This window comes from Rhinolophus hipposideros (assembly GCF_964194185.1).
Source record: "Rhinolophus hipposideros genome assembly, chromosome: 24".
Taxonomy (NCBI): Eukaryota; Metazoa; Chordata; class Mammalia; order Chiroptera; family Rhinolophidae; genus Rhinolophus; species Rhinolophus hipposideros.
This window is the reverse complement of record NC_138070.1, coordinates 18,130,924-18,149,898: the sequence shown is the minus strand read 5'-3', so window position 1 is coordinate 18,149,898 and position 18,975 is coordinate 18,130,924. Positions and strand designations below refer to the sequence as shown.

At 43.0% G+C, this 18,975-nt stretch overlaps 1 protein-coding gene across 5 annotated transcripts in view; it reads right to left on the bottom strand.

Annotated features, from left to right (window-relative positions):
• The window catches only part of ZNRF3 (zinc and ring finger 3), a gene marked incomplete at its 5' end in the record, with an annotated part of 140,733 nt that overhangs the window by 52,606 nt on the left and 69,152 nt on the right, over positions 1-18,975 (bottom strand). For all 5 annotated transcript variants that reach the window (XM_081036659.1, XM_081036663.1, XM_081036661.1 and 2 more), the window contains one exon: positions 8,085-8,210. In XM_081036659.1, coding sequence (XP_080892785.1) covers positions 8,085-8,210 — 126 coding nt within the window. The remainder of the gene's footprint in view (positions 1-8,084; positions 8,211-18,975) is intronic.

Here is an 18,975-nt window from a genome sequence, read left to right as displayed (position 1 = left end):
AGCACCCCCACCCCCTCCTGGATATTTTTGTCTGAAGACCAAAAATGTCTCCAGACATGACCAAATGTCCCCTGGGGCTAGGGGATGGGCAGCAAAACGCCCCCCGTTGAGAACCACTGCAATCAGAGGACCTGGGAAGGTTTGACACATGTAAGTGCCCCAAGCACAGGGCGCTCCCAGGGATGCCATGGCACTCAGGGCTGTGGCCAATACCACACTCACTGCCCGGACTGGAGGAGTCAACGCCTGTGACGTGGAGCAGCTGCTGCTCAGGCCCTGCTGCCGTCACCGCCTTGTCCCCTTTCCCACCACAAGTCAGACCCCAGTATTTCAGTCCCACCACCACTCTTGAGACGGGAATGTCACACTCAGTCAGGAGTGCTAAGCGGGGCTCTACCTCAGCACCAGGGCACTCAGGTATCCCAGGGAATTTTGGTCACGTCTGTGACCAAAACCCCAATGAGAATGGCATGCTAACGCTGGTAAGTCTGCCCCATCTCCAACCTAAAGGGCTCGTAAACAACTCGGCAGCTTTTACCCAAGTTCCCACAAATTTCTGCCTCAAATAAAGGCCTATCCCTCCCTGTGAGCCGTTCTAGAAGGTCAGGCTGAAGGTCACATCCCAATGCAAGCCTCAGAGATATTAAGATCTTTTTCACTTAAGTTCTTCAAATTCATTGTTTAGTTATTTGTTATCAGATGTGAAAAGCAGCAACCCACTGGTTTTATTCAAATTACGAACACTTCCAAACCAACACTCTTGTGGCTCCAATACTGCAGAACAGAAGAATTTCATGACAACTCATTCACCTTTATTCCCCGTATTGTCCCCTAGTTTCTTGCTCCCTTTCACTAACTTAATAACAGGGTCTCTCCCTCTGCCTCGCTGTGAGATGATCTTACAGTGGGGATATAACGGCAGCTCGGTGCATTCAAACCTCTGGTCAACTTTTATATTCTCAAAAGTTAAGAACCTAGAGCACTTCTGTTTTTGTGGGTTCTAGCTATCGAGATTTACCATATTAGGAATTAAAACTGAGAAATCTTTACAACGCAGAATATACAAGCACACAGTCCATTAACCATCAGAGCAATGAAGTCACCACCCAAAATGATGCCTCTGAAAAACTCCACCACACATTTGTGAGAGAATGAGAGTGAGAAAGGCAAAGGACAGGAGTGTTATTATGAAAATAGTTCTGGTCTTGTGGACACCCCCACCTCCCCCGAAAGGATAGTAAGGATGCCTAAGGGTCTCCTGACCACACTTGGAGAATTTCTAGGCTAGATTAACACATACACCATGATTTTAAGAGCTTTGACTTTTACCAGCCGAGAGACAACGAACCCAGAGAGACAAGGCCGAGAAAAGTCCCAGTTCAAAGAGATTTAGCCAAAACCCATTCATCATTATGGGGCAATAGTCATCTTCCTGGATTATGCCTGAGTCCTTTTCTTCCTTTCAGCCCCGACTACTGCCTATCCCTGTGTTACATCTCAGGTGCTAGTTAATAATTGGTGAAGAAATCCAAATGTCTTTGGATTATAATTAGAGTCATTTTTCTGTTTTCCACTATGTCATGAAAAGACAATACAAATAAAATTCTGTTTTTTCCTTTATTTTAGCAGTTGTTCTTTGAATGGTAAGACATTTCCCTGGGGGTAGGTAGCCTGAGTTGTAAAGCAGGATAAGGCCTCTGTTCTCACTGCTCCTGGATCGTCTGTAACATGTCTTATGGGACAAAGGGTTTGTTTTCCAGCAGGACTCAGCAGAAGCAGCATTCATTCATGATAAGACTATACTCCACCACCACAGAAATAAAATGCTTACTTTGTTTTAAAATACCCATTAGCCTTCTAACTTCATGTGCTTAATGTAAAACGATTTCTTTTCTTTTTCTTTATTACAGCAAAATATACATAAAATTTACCATTGTAACCATTTTAAGTGTACAGTTCAGTGGCATCGAGTACATTCACATTGTGATACAACCATCACCACCACCCATCTCCAAAATTTACTCATCTTCCTCAACTGAAACTCTACGCATTAAACAATAACTTGCCATCTCTCCCCCCTTCAGCCCCTGGCAACTACCATTCCATTTTTATCTTGGTGGATTTGACTCCTTAAAAAATAGCACTTTGAGTGCTGAAAGAAACTGAAGGATAACGAGGGAGGGAAAGAGAAAGGAAGAGAGAGGATGCTTAATAAGGGTTATTACTTTATTTAGGGCTTTTAGTTGTGTCAGGAGCAACCCACTCTTGACACTATTATCTCCTTTAAGTTCTGTTGCCATCTAAGGCGGCAGAAACATGCAGAGAGAGAGCTTAAGTGACTGACGGCACCAGGTCACACACAGCTTAAAGGGTTGGAACTAGTTTAAACTCAGCTTAGTCTGATGTCTAAACTCAAGTCGTTACCTTTGCGTCCTCTTGTCTCCCCACAACCAAAAAAATTCTTTGACTCTGTTTTCTTTCTTCCAGTCCTTTTGGCTAAGGGAGTCTATCCATTCTTTGGGAAGAAGTTACCAAGACACTCTGAGGGCTGGACATGGGTTGGCGGAGGGAACGTGGCCCAATTCTCCACCAACCCCTCATCCTTGGTTTCCTACTGCACGACAGAAGAGCTGGGATTACAGACCAGCGTTCCTGCCTCACAGCGAGCCGTTCCCCGCACTGCCACACTGTTGGCCATGCTGCCTCTACATTTTACATTTGCCTAAATGCGAAAACATAAAAAGGGCAGATGAAGAGACCAGGAGATCTAGAGGCAAACACAACGTGTCCTTGTCAATGTCACTGGCTTGAGCCTCACCAAGGCCTTTAAAGGAATTGATGTCTGGGCCCATTTAGTTCCCAGAAACATCAGCAGCGAAGAGTAACCTGATCCTCTCCTCTCAGGGCAGCCTAGCTGCCACTGCTAAATGAACATTCCCAAAGCCGGATTCTATCACACCCATCCTTTTGTCAGAAACCTTCAGTGGCTCCCAGCTACCTAGGGATGAAGACCAACGCCTTCACCTGAAAGTCTCTTCCTTCCCCAGCAACGTTCAGCGTCCCTTGAAGACCTTCTTCCTCTCTTTCTTTCTTCCCTGTTCCCGGAGATTATTCCCCCATTGCACCCTGTCTAACACAAGCCCCTCTGGTAAAACACACCCGACCCCTCCACCATGTGGACTCACTTCTCTCACGGCTATAACTGTCTGTGCCAGGGACTGGTCCTTAGTTCAGGACGAGAAAAGGATTTGACTCTACATAGTATCCATGATCCAACTAGAGCCTCTCTGAACAACTCAGGATAAATTGAGGACATCATCCGCAGACTTACGATCCCATACATAAACTTGGTGACTTCTAGGGGGCTGCTTAGGGGGTGGGAGCCCAGCACTGCCCCCATCAGCTTTCTTCCGCAGGGCACATGTTTCTCCCACTCCCCACACATGGCTGGGCAAGAAGCTAAATTCCAGTGTGTTCCCAGCCCCAGATCACAGCTGACCAAAGGTGAACACCTAATCCAAGATGGGCCAATGACTACCTCTTCTTGAGTCCTTTAGACTTGAAATCAAGAGTGTCAGGCCCAGGGCGGGCCAGTGGCTCAGGTGGTTGGAGCTTCGTGCTCCTAACTCCGAAGGCTGCCGGTTCGATTCCCACATGGGCCAGTGGGCTCTCAACCACAAGGTTCCCAGTTCGATTCCTCGAATCCCGCAAGGGATGGTGGGCAGTGCCCCCTGCAACTAAAGATTGAACACGGCACCTTGAGCTGAGCTCCCATATAGCTCAGTTGGTTGGAGTGCGTCCTCTCAACCACAAGGTTGCCAGTTTGACTCCTGCAAGGGATGGTGGGCTGCGCCTCCCTACAACTAGCAACGGCAACGACCTGGAGCTGAGCTGCGCCCTCCACAACTAAGACTGAAAGGACAACAACTTGAAGCTGAACCGCACCCTCCACAACTAAGATTGAAAGGACAACTTAACTTGGAAAAAAGTCCTGGAAGTACACACTGTTCCCCAATAAAGTCCTGTTCCCCTTCCCCAATAAAAAAATTAAAAAAAGTGTCAGGCCCTAACCAAGCAAGTGACTACTAAAAAGCATCTGATCTTTATCTAGAAAAACTGGTGAAGACAAAAGAAGGCAAGAGGAAGAGACTAACGTGAATAAGGCAGTAGAAGTCTTCATCTCAGATCTCAGCTCAGCTACTTGAGCCCTTTGCTCCTCGGTTACGTAGAGAACGTCTCTGGGATGCAATGTCCTCATCGTAAAATGGGAATCTGGACACAAGCTCAGAGTTAGTCTGACAATGAAAGGAGACACTGTCTATGATGCTCTCAGCACTCGGCGAGCACCCAAACCATGAGGATTTTACCCTGAGCCAGGCCCTGTGTGAAGTCCTCCACAAACCTCTCATAGAACCCCCACCACAATGACAAAGGCAGCATGAGCCCCCACGAGGAGAGGAAGTCCCCAAAAGCTGAGTGACCTTTCTAAGGTCACTCAGCCAAAGCTGGGTCTCCGGACTTGAAATTTCCTGCCTTTCTTTTCATTAACTTCTTCACTGTGCTCTTAAGTACTAGAAAGAGCTGAGTTCATGCCTATTGACCACCCTGTCTTTCAAAATCCTCTCCAAGATTTCACTCCAATGTGGGGTGTTGGGGTAGGGGGGTGTATTTATGAAATCTGGGCCAAGTGGTCTTGTTAGAAACTCCAGCATATCTTGTATATTCCCTGCCATGACTCTCCATGAGGTTGACGGGTCATAGAAACCGAAGCGATTAAGTCAACCTTCAAAATTCTTACCAGCCCTGTAAAATGCTTAATAAACCCAGTTTGAATCAAAGGGTTAAAATGGCCTGGGGTATAAATACAGGCTCCTATACTTTGGGAAAGGTTTAGACCCTTACTTTCAACAGTGAGCTGCTTAGACACGTCAGTTTTATTCTAATTTCCTAGGACTTAAACTGTCACAGGTAACCGAGTCTGTCTTTCAATGAAACAACTAGAATCTCCTCAAACTACGTATCAATAGAAGGTTTTCAATATGATACAGAAACTCAAAATATTAAAAAAAAAAAAAAAAAAAAGGAACCTAGGACAGCTTCTACACATTCAGTGAAAAGAGGCCCCAAAAGCTAAGATTTGCCCCAGGCCCGGTGTGAGGCAGCAGGCCTGGCCTGGCGCCCTGGCCTGCTGCCTCACTGTGGGGGCTCACCCTTACTCCAACTCTGCCTCCCTAGCTGATCCTACTGTCTGTCCCTCCTCCTGTAGAATCAAAAAGATTATGAGGAGGGGATCATAAATCATTTTTCTCTCATGAGTTTATAGTGTTCCTTTCTGAGGAGTTCAAAAGCGCTCAGTAATAAACCAAGGTGATGAGTTTATGTCTTCTGCATTTAAAATGAAACTTTATTTGAACTCGTGGAGAGGCATTTATTTTTTTATTTTTTTTAATTTAGGACATTCCTCTCTTCGACTTTTCGCCCCATGGCGTTTTCTGTGGGCTGGTGGGTAATGAGGGTGGATGATGGGGGAGGGAGGGGGTCTGTGTCTGGCACTCCCCTATTCTCCCACAGGCTTCCTCCCTTCTATGGTTTTTAACAAGTCCCAACATCCCTACAGAAGACTCCCAGCCCGTGCCCCACCTCCACACTGACTTGGCTGTGGTTTCTCCTGTGCCCCTCTCCACTGCCCACCTCCTGGCCTTAGTCACTAAGAGCAAAGACACTCTGGAAAACCATGATATGAGCAAAAGACTGGGCTTTCCAGAAGATCACTTTGCATTTCTTTACCTTAATCTCTTGTCACTGCCCTTGGGGACTCAGGGAAAAAGAAAACACAGTTAGCAAAGTTAATAAAAATGAAACTGTGAACAACTACACTTTAAGATGATGAAAAATGAAAAAGAGGGAGGGAAAGAGAAAAAGGAAGAGGAGGAGGGAGAGGAGAGAGAGAGAGAGAGAGAGAGAGAGAGAGAGAGAGAGAGAGAGAGAGAGAGAGAGAGAGATGCCTGACTCATCACACCCCTTCACCAACCCAGGTTTTAAATAAATGCGAATCTGTCTTGGCCAAGCATTTTTGCTAATGACTTTATTCAGGTGTTAAGCCAAATTTCAGTAACTAACCACAGGCCTGGCCACCATAGTCTTTCTAAACAGAAAAATGGAGGGGAGTCCCGGCTATTATCTGTAAGCAGGTAGAATCACATACTTAGCTTCTGAGCCCCTGCATTCAATAAATATTTGGTGAATGAATAAACCTAAGAGGTACCTGATGATTCAATATATGTCTTGGGTTTTCATTCCCCCTGGCTTGACGGGCCAGCAGGCCAAACCATACAAAACTCTCTAAGTAAAACCACTACAGGGCTGTTCCAGGTGGAGGAAGAAACAATTGGGTTCTCTGAATGACTTCAATGCCATAAAGCCATGGGAGAAACGGGATGTCCCTGGGAGCCCTGTTCCAACCCATTTATAGACACAACAGACACAAAGGTGGAGCCTCACTGAACTGGGGCAAAGCAAATTAAGACAGACGGCGGGGGCCCTGCATAGCATAAGAGCAAATATTATATTAGGAGCGTACTACCTACAAGGAAAGCACTGTTCCTACAGCCTTTGGATGTAGCTGGCATTTCTCCTAGGAAAACACTAAAATATTCTCAAGGGGGTCACTGCTCTCCCAGCATCATTAAGCCGCGCTGGCCAACTATTTAAATGATAAAGTGTCAGAGGGTGGGCCATCTAAAACACCATGATTCAACTGTGTGAACTGTAAACCGAACAGGTACTAATTCCTGTTGTTTATTTGTTTGTTTCTATAAAGGGGCAAAAGAACTTGACAAGTGCTCGGAAGCTACTCAGAAGACAAGTGGGACACAAAAACCACAGATTAGACCCATGAGGGTCTCCTTTCAGGAAACGGCTGGGATATCGTCAAGTCTGGGAAAGGCTTTCTCTGAAGTATCCTGCATCAAAATCACCTCTTCTCTTGCCTGGATTTCCCAAGAAATCCTCAAGAGCTCAGGAACCAGGACTGATTTTTTTCCCCCAGCTGTCTCCCCATGGTACCGAGAACAGCAGCTTCTGAGAATATAAAAGATATCCAGGCAATAATACTATCCTTAGGAGATACCACCCTTCCTGCAATCAAAATTCTAATAACTTTCTTCAAACCTTTCCCTTTAACAAAATGATTTGAGTTTAAAACAGGATGTTACCTGTCATATTTTAAGATTACTGATGGACAGTTTTCTAAAATAAATTTATTTCTATCTTATACTGCAATCAGAGGTAATGCTGACTCTCTTAGCTAAAAAAAAAAACGAATCTTTTTTTAGTACTTCTAAATGAGATGACGACGGTCCATGGTAGCAAACCTTTTTGGAGAGCTTATTGTGTGCTAGACGTTTGCATCTCATCTCACCTCCTAACCATCCTATGAGGTAAGTTCTAATACAGGACCATAATTGCTGTCTGCCATTCTGGAACCAAAAAAGCTCTAAGACCCAAAAGTTTTTCCATGGCTTACTCGGCAGCAAAACTTAATGGACCTGAACTCATTTTGGAGGCAAAGCTGCCCTGAACTAACATGAGGCTATTTAGATATTAGTTATCCCACTAATGTGAATATCCATATAATTTGCTACACAAATATAAATGTGCTTGAGTACTGCCCCAGATCTCTTAGGGGTTACCTATTATAAAATATGTATGCCTTAATACTTTTCTAAACCCTCAAAATCTCAGAATTCTGAAACATCTGGCCCTAAGGGTATAAGGTATTATGAATCTCTATTATCAACCCATTTCACAGACAAGAACCTGAAACTCCTTGAGGGTAAGTAACTTGCCCAAAGCCACACAGTGGACAAGAAGTAGAGACTCTGAGGCTGGCGGTCTCCCTCCGAGTCCAAGCTTGGTGGGCTGCCACAAGACACGTCTTAGTCCTCAACCCACTCGACTCCAGCTAGGAAAGAGTGCTGTGTCAGCAGGGCTTCTCTGTAACCAACTATGTGAGGAACTGAGAAAAACGGGAGAGTGGAAAACACCAATCGGAGTCAGAGTGATTTTGAAGGCCTGGTGCTTACCTTGCCCAGGACAGTGAGGCATGGTTTCGGGTCCAGTTCTGGCTGTTCCAGCTTCACCACTCCTACCCAGCCATATTCATACAAGTCCTCTTCGTCATTGTTATTACATAGGCCCAGTGGGTGCATCTAGGAAACAAAAGGGAGAGAAAACTTCAATACACAGGCTACAGATCTGTTTGACTCACACTGTGCATTTCTCAGACTCGACAGTCAAAAGTAACCTCAAAACTTAAAATTATATGGGGTGTGTGTGCGGGGGGGTGGGGTTCCAACCCATGGGAAGCTGAGCACTGGAGAGAAACACAATAGAGCCACTAGAAATATACTTTATGAATGCTTTCTCACTGCTTTGTAAGCAGTGGTCACCCAAGGCAGACACCACCTCATGGGATGCAGGGAAAGAAAAATAGCCGAGCTCCCGTGCAAACGCCCATCTGAACGGCTGTGAAATACCCTAACACTAAGCAGCAGTTACAGATGAGATTGCTAGGTCAGTACCCAAGACTATTTGGTTTCTAGACTTTAGGATACATCCACTTCGACTTATGCAAGAGGACCTGGAAACACAGTCGGAAATTTATGGAGAGACCACTAGATATGAGGCAGAATCACCAGGGTAATTAATTATCAGGCTGTTTAATGGCTATCCCTAGTTACTTGGAAACAGATAAAGTTCTCTGGGGGCTTTCTCAGAATTTGCAAAGCACAAAATTAAAGACAGGTAGAGGAGCATCGTCCAATTTTTGCTGATAAAAGTGCGGTCAGTGGAAACCTGAAAAGAGAACAATGCAAAGGTTTGCACTCATGGTTCTATCACTGGGTCGCATCAGACTCTAGCATCTGTAATAATCTGAGAAGAGGAAATCCTTTATAAATGTAACTTGTCAAGATGTTAAAGAGCCTAATACAGTGCTAAACTCTTTAAATACCTGGGAGAAGTGTGTCTGTAGATTCATGGCATGGTAGATATGAGAAACCTAAGAATCCACTGTGGTAGATAGAATAATGGTCCCCAAGACATGTATGCCCTAATGCCCAGAACCTGTAAATATGTTACCTTACACGACACAAGAGACTCTGCAGATGTGATTAAGTCTGAGGTGGGGAGATTATTATCCTGGATTAACTGGGTGGGTCCAGTGTAGTCAGTCACAAGAATCCTTATAAGGAAAAAAGGAATCATAGAAACAGGAGAGAAGCGATGTGTTTTGAAGATAATGGAGAGAACCATGAGCCACAGAATGCAGGCGGCTGGCCTCCAGAAACTGACAGGAAATGGATTCTCCCCTAGAGCCTCCAGAAAGAATGGTGCCCGGCCGACCCATTTTTGACTTCCCACCTCCTGAACATTAAGAGAATAAATGCGTTGCTTAAAGCCACTAAGTTTGCAGTAACTTGTTATAGCAGCAAATAGGAAACTAATACACCCTCCTTATCTACCCCCTCATTTTACAGATGAGAACTGTGGTTCAGGATAAGTAGTTTTTCCAAGACAACACAGTAGCAAGTGGCAGCACCCAGAAGTGACCTGGCCCTTGGATTCACAGTCCAGTAACTCCCCACTTCACCTGTTTACCTTTATTGTCCCTTCAGCCAAGAGCTGGTCATCTGACTGGGGAGAAAAGACTGATAAAATCTTTACTAAAAACAAAAAAAGGTTGCTCGCTAGCTCTAAATTCTGTGGTGGTCGAGTATAACATGAGTGACGTACAGGGAGCAAGAGTTGCTAGAATGTTTGGAGAAGTTTTGTGCAACTGCTGAGCCTTCAGCTGAGCTTCAAAGGAAGAGTTAGGGGAGGGGGAGGGGGACAGAGGGCAAGTTCCAGGCCCAGAGAAGAGGAGCTAAGGGCTTGAGGGGGAAGAGGAATGAGATCAGTCTGATCAGTATGGAGGGCCACAGTCTACACCAAGAAGGAAAGAAGAGATGTCCTGGCAAACTAGAAAGGAATTTGGACACCAAGACAACACCACAGGTTCTTCAGCAGAACGGCACATTGAAAATAGTTATTTTAGGCAGACGGGTGTCACACCTGCTGGCAGCACTGTGCCTGGACTCGAGAGGCATCAAGGAGTGGAGGGTGAAGGGTGCAGCCCCGAGATGAGAGATCATGGGCAATTCAATGGAACAAGGAACTGACTTGTCTCAAAAGATGGAATATTTTAGGCAAAGACATACAATGCAAAAGAATATGCCAAATCTGGGGAAAATGAAGGATTTGGCTTTCCTATTAATTGATCATCTACTATGTTTCTATGTTCATGTATTTTATTTAATCCTTATAGCAAACTCTGGCTAACAGTTGAGCTATCAGACGATACTGTGACTAGAAGTTGTACATAAGTTGCAGACGAGAACTGCAAATCAGCCACTGATGCAGAATATAATGGAGTCCATGAAACTCATATTAGTTAATGACAGGATTCCACTCAAAGGCTGTGGCAACCAATCCAGTGAAAGATTAAAAAAGAAATCCACATGGGAGCTTCCACAGAGAATGATCAAGGGATTAAGACAGAACTTTGGAAAAAGTGAGAATCCGCTAATATTTTTGGAAAAACAACTTTTTTTTTTTTAGGTAGTAATATATTCTTTTTTTTTAATTTATTAGTTTCAGGTATACAAGACAAGGTAATACTTAGACGTTCATCATTTATATCCCTCACACTGTGGACCTCCCTCCCCCCATCCCCCCATCCACTATCCCTCTGACCTCGCACCGAGCTATCACATTATATATAAAATTATAGTTGGCATTCATTAATTGGAAAAACAACTTTTGATGATCCTACTGGAAACCTAAGTAGGATGTCATATCCATACTCTCCTATAATTTTGCTGAAAATATCCCAACAATGCCCACATGGGATTCACTTTTTGTTTAGTCTCAGAAATCAGTACAAAGCTGCTATTACAACGTGACTTGTTAAATTCAAATACAAACTATTATTGTCAGTTTCATTTTTCCAGATAAAGCCCCAATCAAACCCTTCTTTCCACTACTTACTGAGAAATATTAGCTCCTATTTTAAAAAGATCCCAAAGTCCTTTTCTGAATAACAATCATCTACAGATACTCATAAATAATGAGGACTTCCTACGTATGAAATGCATATATTCTCTTAAACATTCAACTAGACAGTTTCCACACTATCCATCCCAACAGTCGGCACATAAAAACCAGCTTAATTCATACATGTTGATACCAGCCAGTGACATACAGGCAGTGACTCCATGTAAGACCTGTGTGCGCTTCTGAATGCCTAACCATTCAAAAAGTAATCGTAGGACACTTCAATGAATGATGTTCAAGCATGTTAACTTTGAACTTGATGTGGCACATAAGCATTTAAAAATTAAGAGGCATTTCTACAATGTTTGGCGGTGTGGGGTTTACCTGATCAGATGTTTGAAATTTGATAGGTTTTTGCCTTCATATTTTTAAGAAGGTTAAAAATGGTTGACTTGTGTGTAAGCACTCAGGGATGTCAGAATCACTAGTAAAAATATAAAGGAAAAAAATCAAACTCGGAAACTTAGAATGGAACTTGAGAAAGAGTCCACTGGACAGAGAACAGTGGAGAAAGGGAAGGAGGGCCTGAAATGAGAAGACAAGCAAAACTCCTGGGACACATCTGCAGAACAACACAAGTAATTAACAGGCTACAATGAAAGTGTAAGGATGTAACACAAACTATGTCCCGTGTTATACCTCTGGCCTTGTGCTACCTCAGAACAATAACTTGGGAATGGTCAACATCCTTGCTTAAGTCAGTTGAAGGGAAATGCCCAGTGAGTCCTTTATCGTCAGATTTGACATTATTATGAAGCTGTGGCTCTTGCTCTCCTCCTCTCGATTTTGTTCCAAGGAGTGTTTTGGGATGGAGAAAAATAAGAGCTTTGGAATCATGTAAGCTTGTGTTTAAATCTCACTCCTGCCTCTTATGTGGCACATCTCCTTGGGCAGATGACTCAATTTCTATAATCCTTGATTTTCTCATCTGTAAAAGGGGACAACAGCATCTGCCTCAACAAGGTGCTACTGTGCTGTAAGGATTAAATGATAAAATACATAACTATGTCCCCAAATGCTGTGTTCGGTGCATACCACAGTTCTGTCCGCCTTCCCTCTAGATGGGCACCTGCCTCTAAAAGGACAGTTTTACTCAGAAGTCCCTTTCACCCCATCCAGAGCCTTGTGCCCCATTGTTGCTCAGTAAATGGCTGGTGAGTGAACAGCCTTCGGCCCATGCCTTCATGCCTTATTTTTGGTAAGCCACTTGGGTCTCTGCTCAGCTAAGTAAGGGCTCAGGGCAAATAGGTTAGGATTTAATCCAATTGCTGCAAGAGCTTCAAAAGACCTGGCTCTTACAGGCATTGACGACCAGTCACCAAAGAGGTTCATGGGACAATAAGGACTTATTGGTAACGGCATAGAAGCTAAAGCTGTTCATTCTTGGTCCTGCTGTAGAACCACAGCGGCCCAGCATGCAGAGGCGGCTTACGCTTTCTCCATGCAGAGAACACCACACTGCTGCCCTTCACTCAGGCAGGCTTGTGACAGCGCTTGATAAGCGCAGTGGAGGGGAAAGAAGAACAGAGAATGTCCCCTGCTAAAAAGCAAAATCTCAAATTTTCCCTCCCATGTTTGATCTCAGAAGCGGCTGTCAACTCCAACAAAACAAAGGAATAAACCAAAGGAGAGGCAAGTGTGGCATCCAGGGAACAGGGAATCCACGGAGCAGAGACAGAGAGGGAATTCCTTGGATGATGGTGATGGGAAATCCCAGGGTGACAGCTAGGCAACCAGCCTGCCGGGTGACCAGTCCGGATGGGACCACAAGTATGAAGGCTGCAGGAGAGCCAAAAAAGTAAACAAACAAACAATAACCTGAGTCATTAACCAGTGGGTTTCACAGTTCTGAGAAGAATGTTATAGTTCTGGGCAAGAACAAGAAATGTGATAGTTACTATATAGTACACTAAAGGAATGGGGAGGGGAGATAATTATTAACTCCAGAAAAAACAAAGTTGCACCAGAACTGTAAACCATAATCAGGGTATGGCCTGCATGGCCCGGTTGAGAAGAGTGACAGCTGTAATAACGTAAACCCTAAGCTAAGCAATAATTGTGATATAACCATACTGAGAAAATGTAGAGCTGGGAAGCGGGAGAGGGGGAGTACAGGAACAAAATCTTCATCTTCCATTGTACGAAGTCAAAAAAAGAATTTTATGGACTGAAAATGTGAAGCAGCAGTATAAACATGTTATTTAGAAATCATTCACAGAAATTTAAAAATATGCACAGAGGTGCCTAGTAGAAGAAACTACTAAATAATTGAAAACCGTTGCCCCTGAGAGTAGCAAGCAGGGATGGGAAAGGGTGGAACAGGAGAATGCTCTTTTTAATGAGAAACTATGAAGTACTCGCTGCCTTTTTATAAACATAAACATGCATGGTTTTGATTAAAAACGTTCTATGTACCGCTGGACAGAAGTCCCTTCCTCAGGGTCTTCCAGCAGATTCTATGGGTCCTGTAGGAAAGCATTCTGTTGGGCCAAAGAGAGACCCCCCGGGCTCCCTGCATAGGACAGTGGACACTTGCAAGGAGTCTGTCTGGATGGCTGTTCTGGGAGCCATCCAGGACATGGGCTGGGGATGGCTGGTAATACAGCATAGGGATGACTCAGGGAGACATAGCATAGAAAGAACCAGCAGCCTTCACCATCTCCACAACCAAAAATAACTCTCAGGTGGCTCCAGGGTGTGACAGGGATTTGGTGCTAAAGAGATGGCAGACACAATAGCCAGGGTGAGTGTTCTGAGAAGGCCCAATTTCCTCCCAGACACAGATAGATCCTATAATTTCTAGAAGAGGCACTAAACATCATACTTGCATTTCCGACTAAGGCGTTGCTAGGGCAAAATGGTTAACAACAAGCAATGCATATACCCGCTCACCATCGGTGCCTGGTTTTATGTTGAAAAACGGAGATGGACGTCTTTGAATTTCTCTGAGCCCGAAGAAGTTGACTCTCAGGGTTTCACTGTTTTGTTAATGGACAAAGAATCTACGGGAACTTCAAAGCCAAGAGACTATGTCAGACAAGGTTAAATATCTGGAGAAACAGAACTATGTTCCCTTGAGTATGGGACATCAAGCCAAGCTTTGAAACCAAGACCAGCTCTTTAAGAAGCTTTCAGTACAAAATCCTTGAGATATGCTGGTGCACTTTCCACATGTCTGAAAGGGCAAAACTGAAACCTGGGTTGGTGGTGCTCTTATCCAAGGTTACAATGTCTCTACACTCCACTGAAAGTTTAAAATAACTTCAAAAAGGCCGCCTGCTTCTAAGTGGGTTACTGTTACACAAGGAGCCAAACACTGAACTAATAGGAGGAGAGACATTTCACTCTGTAATATTATCTCATCCAAAAATTCCTGGGGATTTAAAAGGGAAACTTCCTTCCTTTTGTCCTTTTGCCGCTGCCGGCCAGGATAGGGTGTCACTATCGTACAGAGTTTCACATGAAACAACAGTCCCAGACTTTTTCTTAAAAGGTGTGGTGGCTAGAATCAAGACTTATAATTTATGTGAAGGAATGAGTGGAAAAGGACAGCCCCACCCATTTTTCTCTTGAATCCTAAGGATTGTTTTTTTCTTTTCTGTGTACAAAGAAACAGACAACTCCTTTGCTCTTTGAACAAACAGCCTGAACCTTTTTCTGGATCCAGAATCCATAAGTACCCGAACACAGTTTTTCCCCCGTTGTCATGGCAAATAGGGATGGAAACTGCCCTGGACACAGAAAAGGAGCTGGCTGTTGCTGGAAACTTCCATATGGTAATTGCCTGAGGATTAAACCAAGACTTCTTTGCTGAAGGCTCTGGTTTTCAGAACACTAAGCTGCACTCTCCCACAGTGGGTGTCACTTTTTAGAGAAGAACCAAGAAAAGCCTCTCTCCTATTTGGTTTCTCTGTACCAAAAGAACAACCGAGAAGTTGCCTGTCAGAACCGGGGTATATTGGCAAGTATTTCAAACCCACCTTCTCACTTGAATATCTCCCATCCCAAGAACTTCATTTTGTCAGATAATTATGTGGAAACTTAGAGACAACCCTGCGTATATCTCATGTCTGATTTTACAAAGCTTCCATTTCCAATTTCAAATAAGTAAGGACAGGTTTCGTAAGTCCAATTTTTAAAAAAATGAATCCAATAGACTATAGAAAAGTGTCTGAAAACATTAAGCAAGAGTTGATTCTAAATCCATTCTTAAAGTGATTCATTGGCTACCAGATGACAAATATTGATCTGTACACAGAAATTCACTGACATAGATTTACTACAAATTTCAAGGCAACTTAATAAAGGACCCGTGATTGTTCTTGTTTTTAAAAGGTAAGGATTAGGTGCATATACATACCAAAGAGTTATTAAATTAAGAAAAAATATGTTGGAGGGAAAAGGGTAAAAGAGGAATTTTCATTCTTCCAGATTTAAAAAAGAATACTATAAAAGAACAAATCAGTAAAACTACATGATGCTGGTCTGAAACTCAAAAAAAATCAAACAACTGGAAGAGAAATCACAAACATACACTTACATTTGTATAAGATCTTAATGTGACACAAGTCATCCTAATATAAGGATGTAGAAAAGGAATCATTTAATCCATTCTGTTGGGACAAGTGGTTAGCAATGTGGAGAAAAGTTATTCTGAGAAATGATGAGGCATTTCCTTTAGGACAATTAACAAGATAGAGAGCAAGAAAGGGTGCAGAAAGAACAATGAATTTTTTTAAAACTTCTCCATATAATCAGTTACAGAAAGGAATGAAATATATATAAAACTAGTTTATAGTTAAAAAAAAAAACACCTGGAACTATCATCAACCTTGTTGCTGATTAATGGACAGAAAGATCACCAAAGTAAACCAACTTCTAAACCCCACTGAGGAAAATAAATAAATAAATAAATAAATAAACCCCACTGAGGGAGGGCTGCAGGGAAAGACATATAAGAACACACACGGGCCGACAGCAAACAGGCTCCATTTGGGGGGAACTGGTCTGGCAACATGCAACAAAGCCCAAGTTCCTCATGTTCTTCTTTCCCCAATAACTCCATTTTTAGAATAGATCCCAAGGAAGTAATCTAAAACAAAGAAGAAACTTTATATGATGAAATCTTAAAGCAGTCCTCCACCAAACCGTGAAAAATCAGAAAGGAAAATGCCCCCCAATTATATCATCAAGCAAAAAATGTACATGATTTATGGGATATCTTAAAATCACAAGAAGATAATGAAGATAACATGATATATACAAAGTACCATATGTGAAATCTGAAGAGTTTTTGTGCTAAATGACACCTATTTAAAAATAACATTTGTAGATGAGCGAAAACCGAAAGGAAACAGAATTTTAAAAGTTGACGGGTTAGAGAGTACGGACAGTGGGAGATTCTGCTTTGGTGGCTTCTTGTTTTCATGCAAGCCAACATCTGCTGAGCACTGATACTGTGCAGGTCACTGGTCAAGAAAAGGTAATTAAGACCTGGGTCCTCCCTGGCTGTATTGTTTGATGAGTAGTTTGAAAGGAATTTCTAAACCTGGATGTGCATATGCCGACTGAGACACGAAGCTCACCAGGGCTTTTTCCTGTAAATTGGCTCCTGTAAATCGTGTAACAGTTTTAAAGTAACACACGGCCATACCAGGTAGTAACGTGCATCCTCAAAAAGGAGATGTGCTCCTTTCCCACAACACGGCTCTCATGGGCTGGTCCAGCAGGGCTGGCGCACACCGTCTCTAGAGAGCGGTCGGTTTGAGCTAGAAAGCCAGGCACCGTGAGCTTGTATCGGCAGCCAGGGCAAGCACGTAAGAGAAAGGTATTTATTAGAAACCAGCGCAGGGTGGAATCAACAATCACTACAGTTCATAGAAATACTTGACGAAGTTACACCATAATTTTGTTTCATTTCTTCCACACACACAAAACGGACAGACAAAAACATCGAAAACAACAAAGCTAAAAAATCCTTTCATCACATCCCCAAATTACATATCCCTAAATATTATAATATAGTGCAAGTCAGGGGTTCTTTATAACATAAAGACAATTTCTCTTGAGAGTTGAGGAATTTCTTACATGGTTGTAATCTTGAGTAGTTTTCTGAACCAGAAGAAGGCAGGCCTTTTGATTGGGAGGTGTATTACCTCCCAATCAAGATTTTAAGTTTATTTTTATTCAGAAAGTCTCTTCAATTGGAAAAACCTGGAAAGGAAAATGGGTGGAATAATCTAGCATTTGTCCAGCAACCATTTTAAGAAGGGGATTCTTCATACAGGATTAAGAGCAGGCATTTTAGTAAATGTTCAGCCTAAGAACGGAGCCTGTCACTCTACGCTGACACCACCACGGAACTGTGGTAGTGCCACCCGACAGATGTCACACGTGGGCTTTGAGCCACCGGCCGGCGTGGATCCCAGCTCTGCCACCTAACTTCCGTGTGCTCTTGGAAGAGTCCCGGGAGCTTTGTTTCCATATCTGCCGGGTAGGGCTGGTCCTTGCCTGTATTGCACGTATTCCTGAGGATTTACAAACGGCGGGGGCCTGGCAAGTGGAAAGTGGGGCAATGGACAGGACACCGAAAGCACCATCAACCAAAGAAAAAATAGAGCAACTGGGCTTCCAAGAAAATTAAAAACTTTTGTGCTGTGAATGACACCATCCAGAAAGTGAAAAGACAACGTACAGAATGGAATATGTGCAAATCATATAACCGATAAGGGACTAGAATATAAAGAATTCTTACAACTCAATAATAAAAAAGACAAATTGTCCAATTAAAAAATGGGCCAAGGATCTGAATAGATATTTCTCCAAGATATGCAAATGCAAATAAGCACATGAAAAAGCTGCTGGACATCCTCAGCCATCAAGGAAATGCAAATCAAAACCACAGTGAGATACCACTTCACACCCACTAGGATGGCTATAATCAAAGAGAGAAAATGGCAAGTGCTGTCTAGGATGTGGAGAAATTAGAACCATCGCACATTGCTGATGGGAATGTAGAATGGTGCAGCTGCTGTGGAAACAGACTGGCAGTTCCTCAACCGATTCAACATAGTTACCATCTGAGCCAGCAATTCCACTCCTGGCTATATACCCAAGAGAAATGAAAACACACGTCCACACAAAAACTTGTACATGAATGTCTCTAGTAACATTATTCACAATTGCCAAAGGGTGGAAATAATACAAATATCCATCAATGGATGAATGGATAAATAAATAGGGGTCTGTCCATACAGAATATTATCAGCCACAAAAAGGAACAGAGTACTGACACACGCTACAACATTGATGAACCCTGAAAACATTATGCTCAGTGAAAGAAGCCAGTCACAAAAGTCCACGTCTTATATTCATGTGAAAGTCCAGAATAGGGAAATCTATAGACACAAAAAATAGATTAGCGATTGCTTAAGGCTGGAGGATGGAGAAATGGGAGGATGGGGGGGTGGGAGCTAAACGATGCGGGATTTCTTTTGAGATGATTTAATTGTTCTAAAGTTGATTGTGGTGATGGTGTACAACTCTGTGAATATACTAAAAATCACTGAATTGTACACTTTATATAGATGAATTGTATGGTATGTGAATTATATCTCAATAAGGTTATTAAAGAGTTATGCAAATAAAAAGCAAGGGAAAAAATAGTAGGACAGACTCTAATTATCACAGTGGCATGGTATATAATGAAAAGAACACAGCCTGACATTCAGTTTCCTCATCCATACAATAAGATGGCACAAGACAATGTACTTCACAAATTAGGGTTGGGGGATAAGAGGGATAGATTAGGGCAAACTGCCT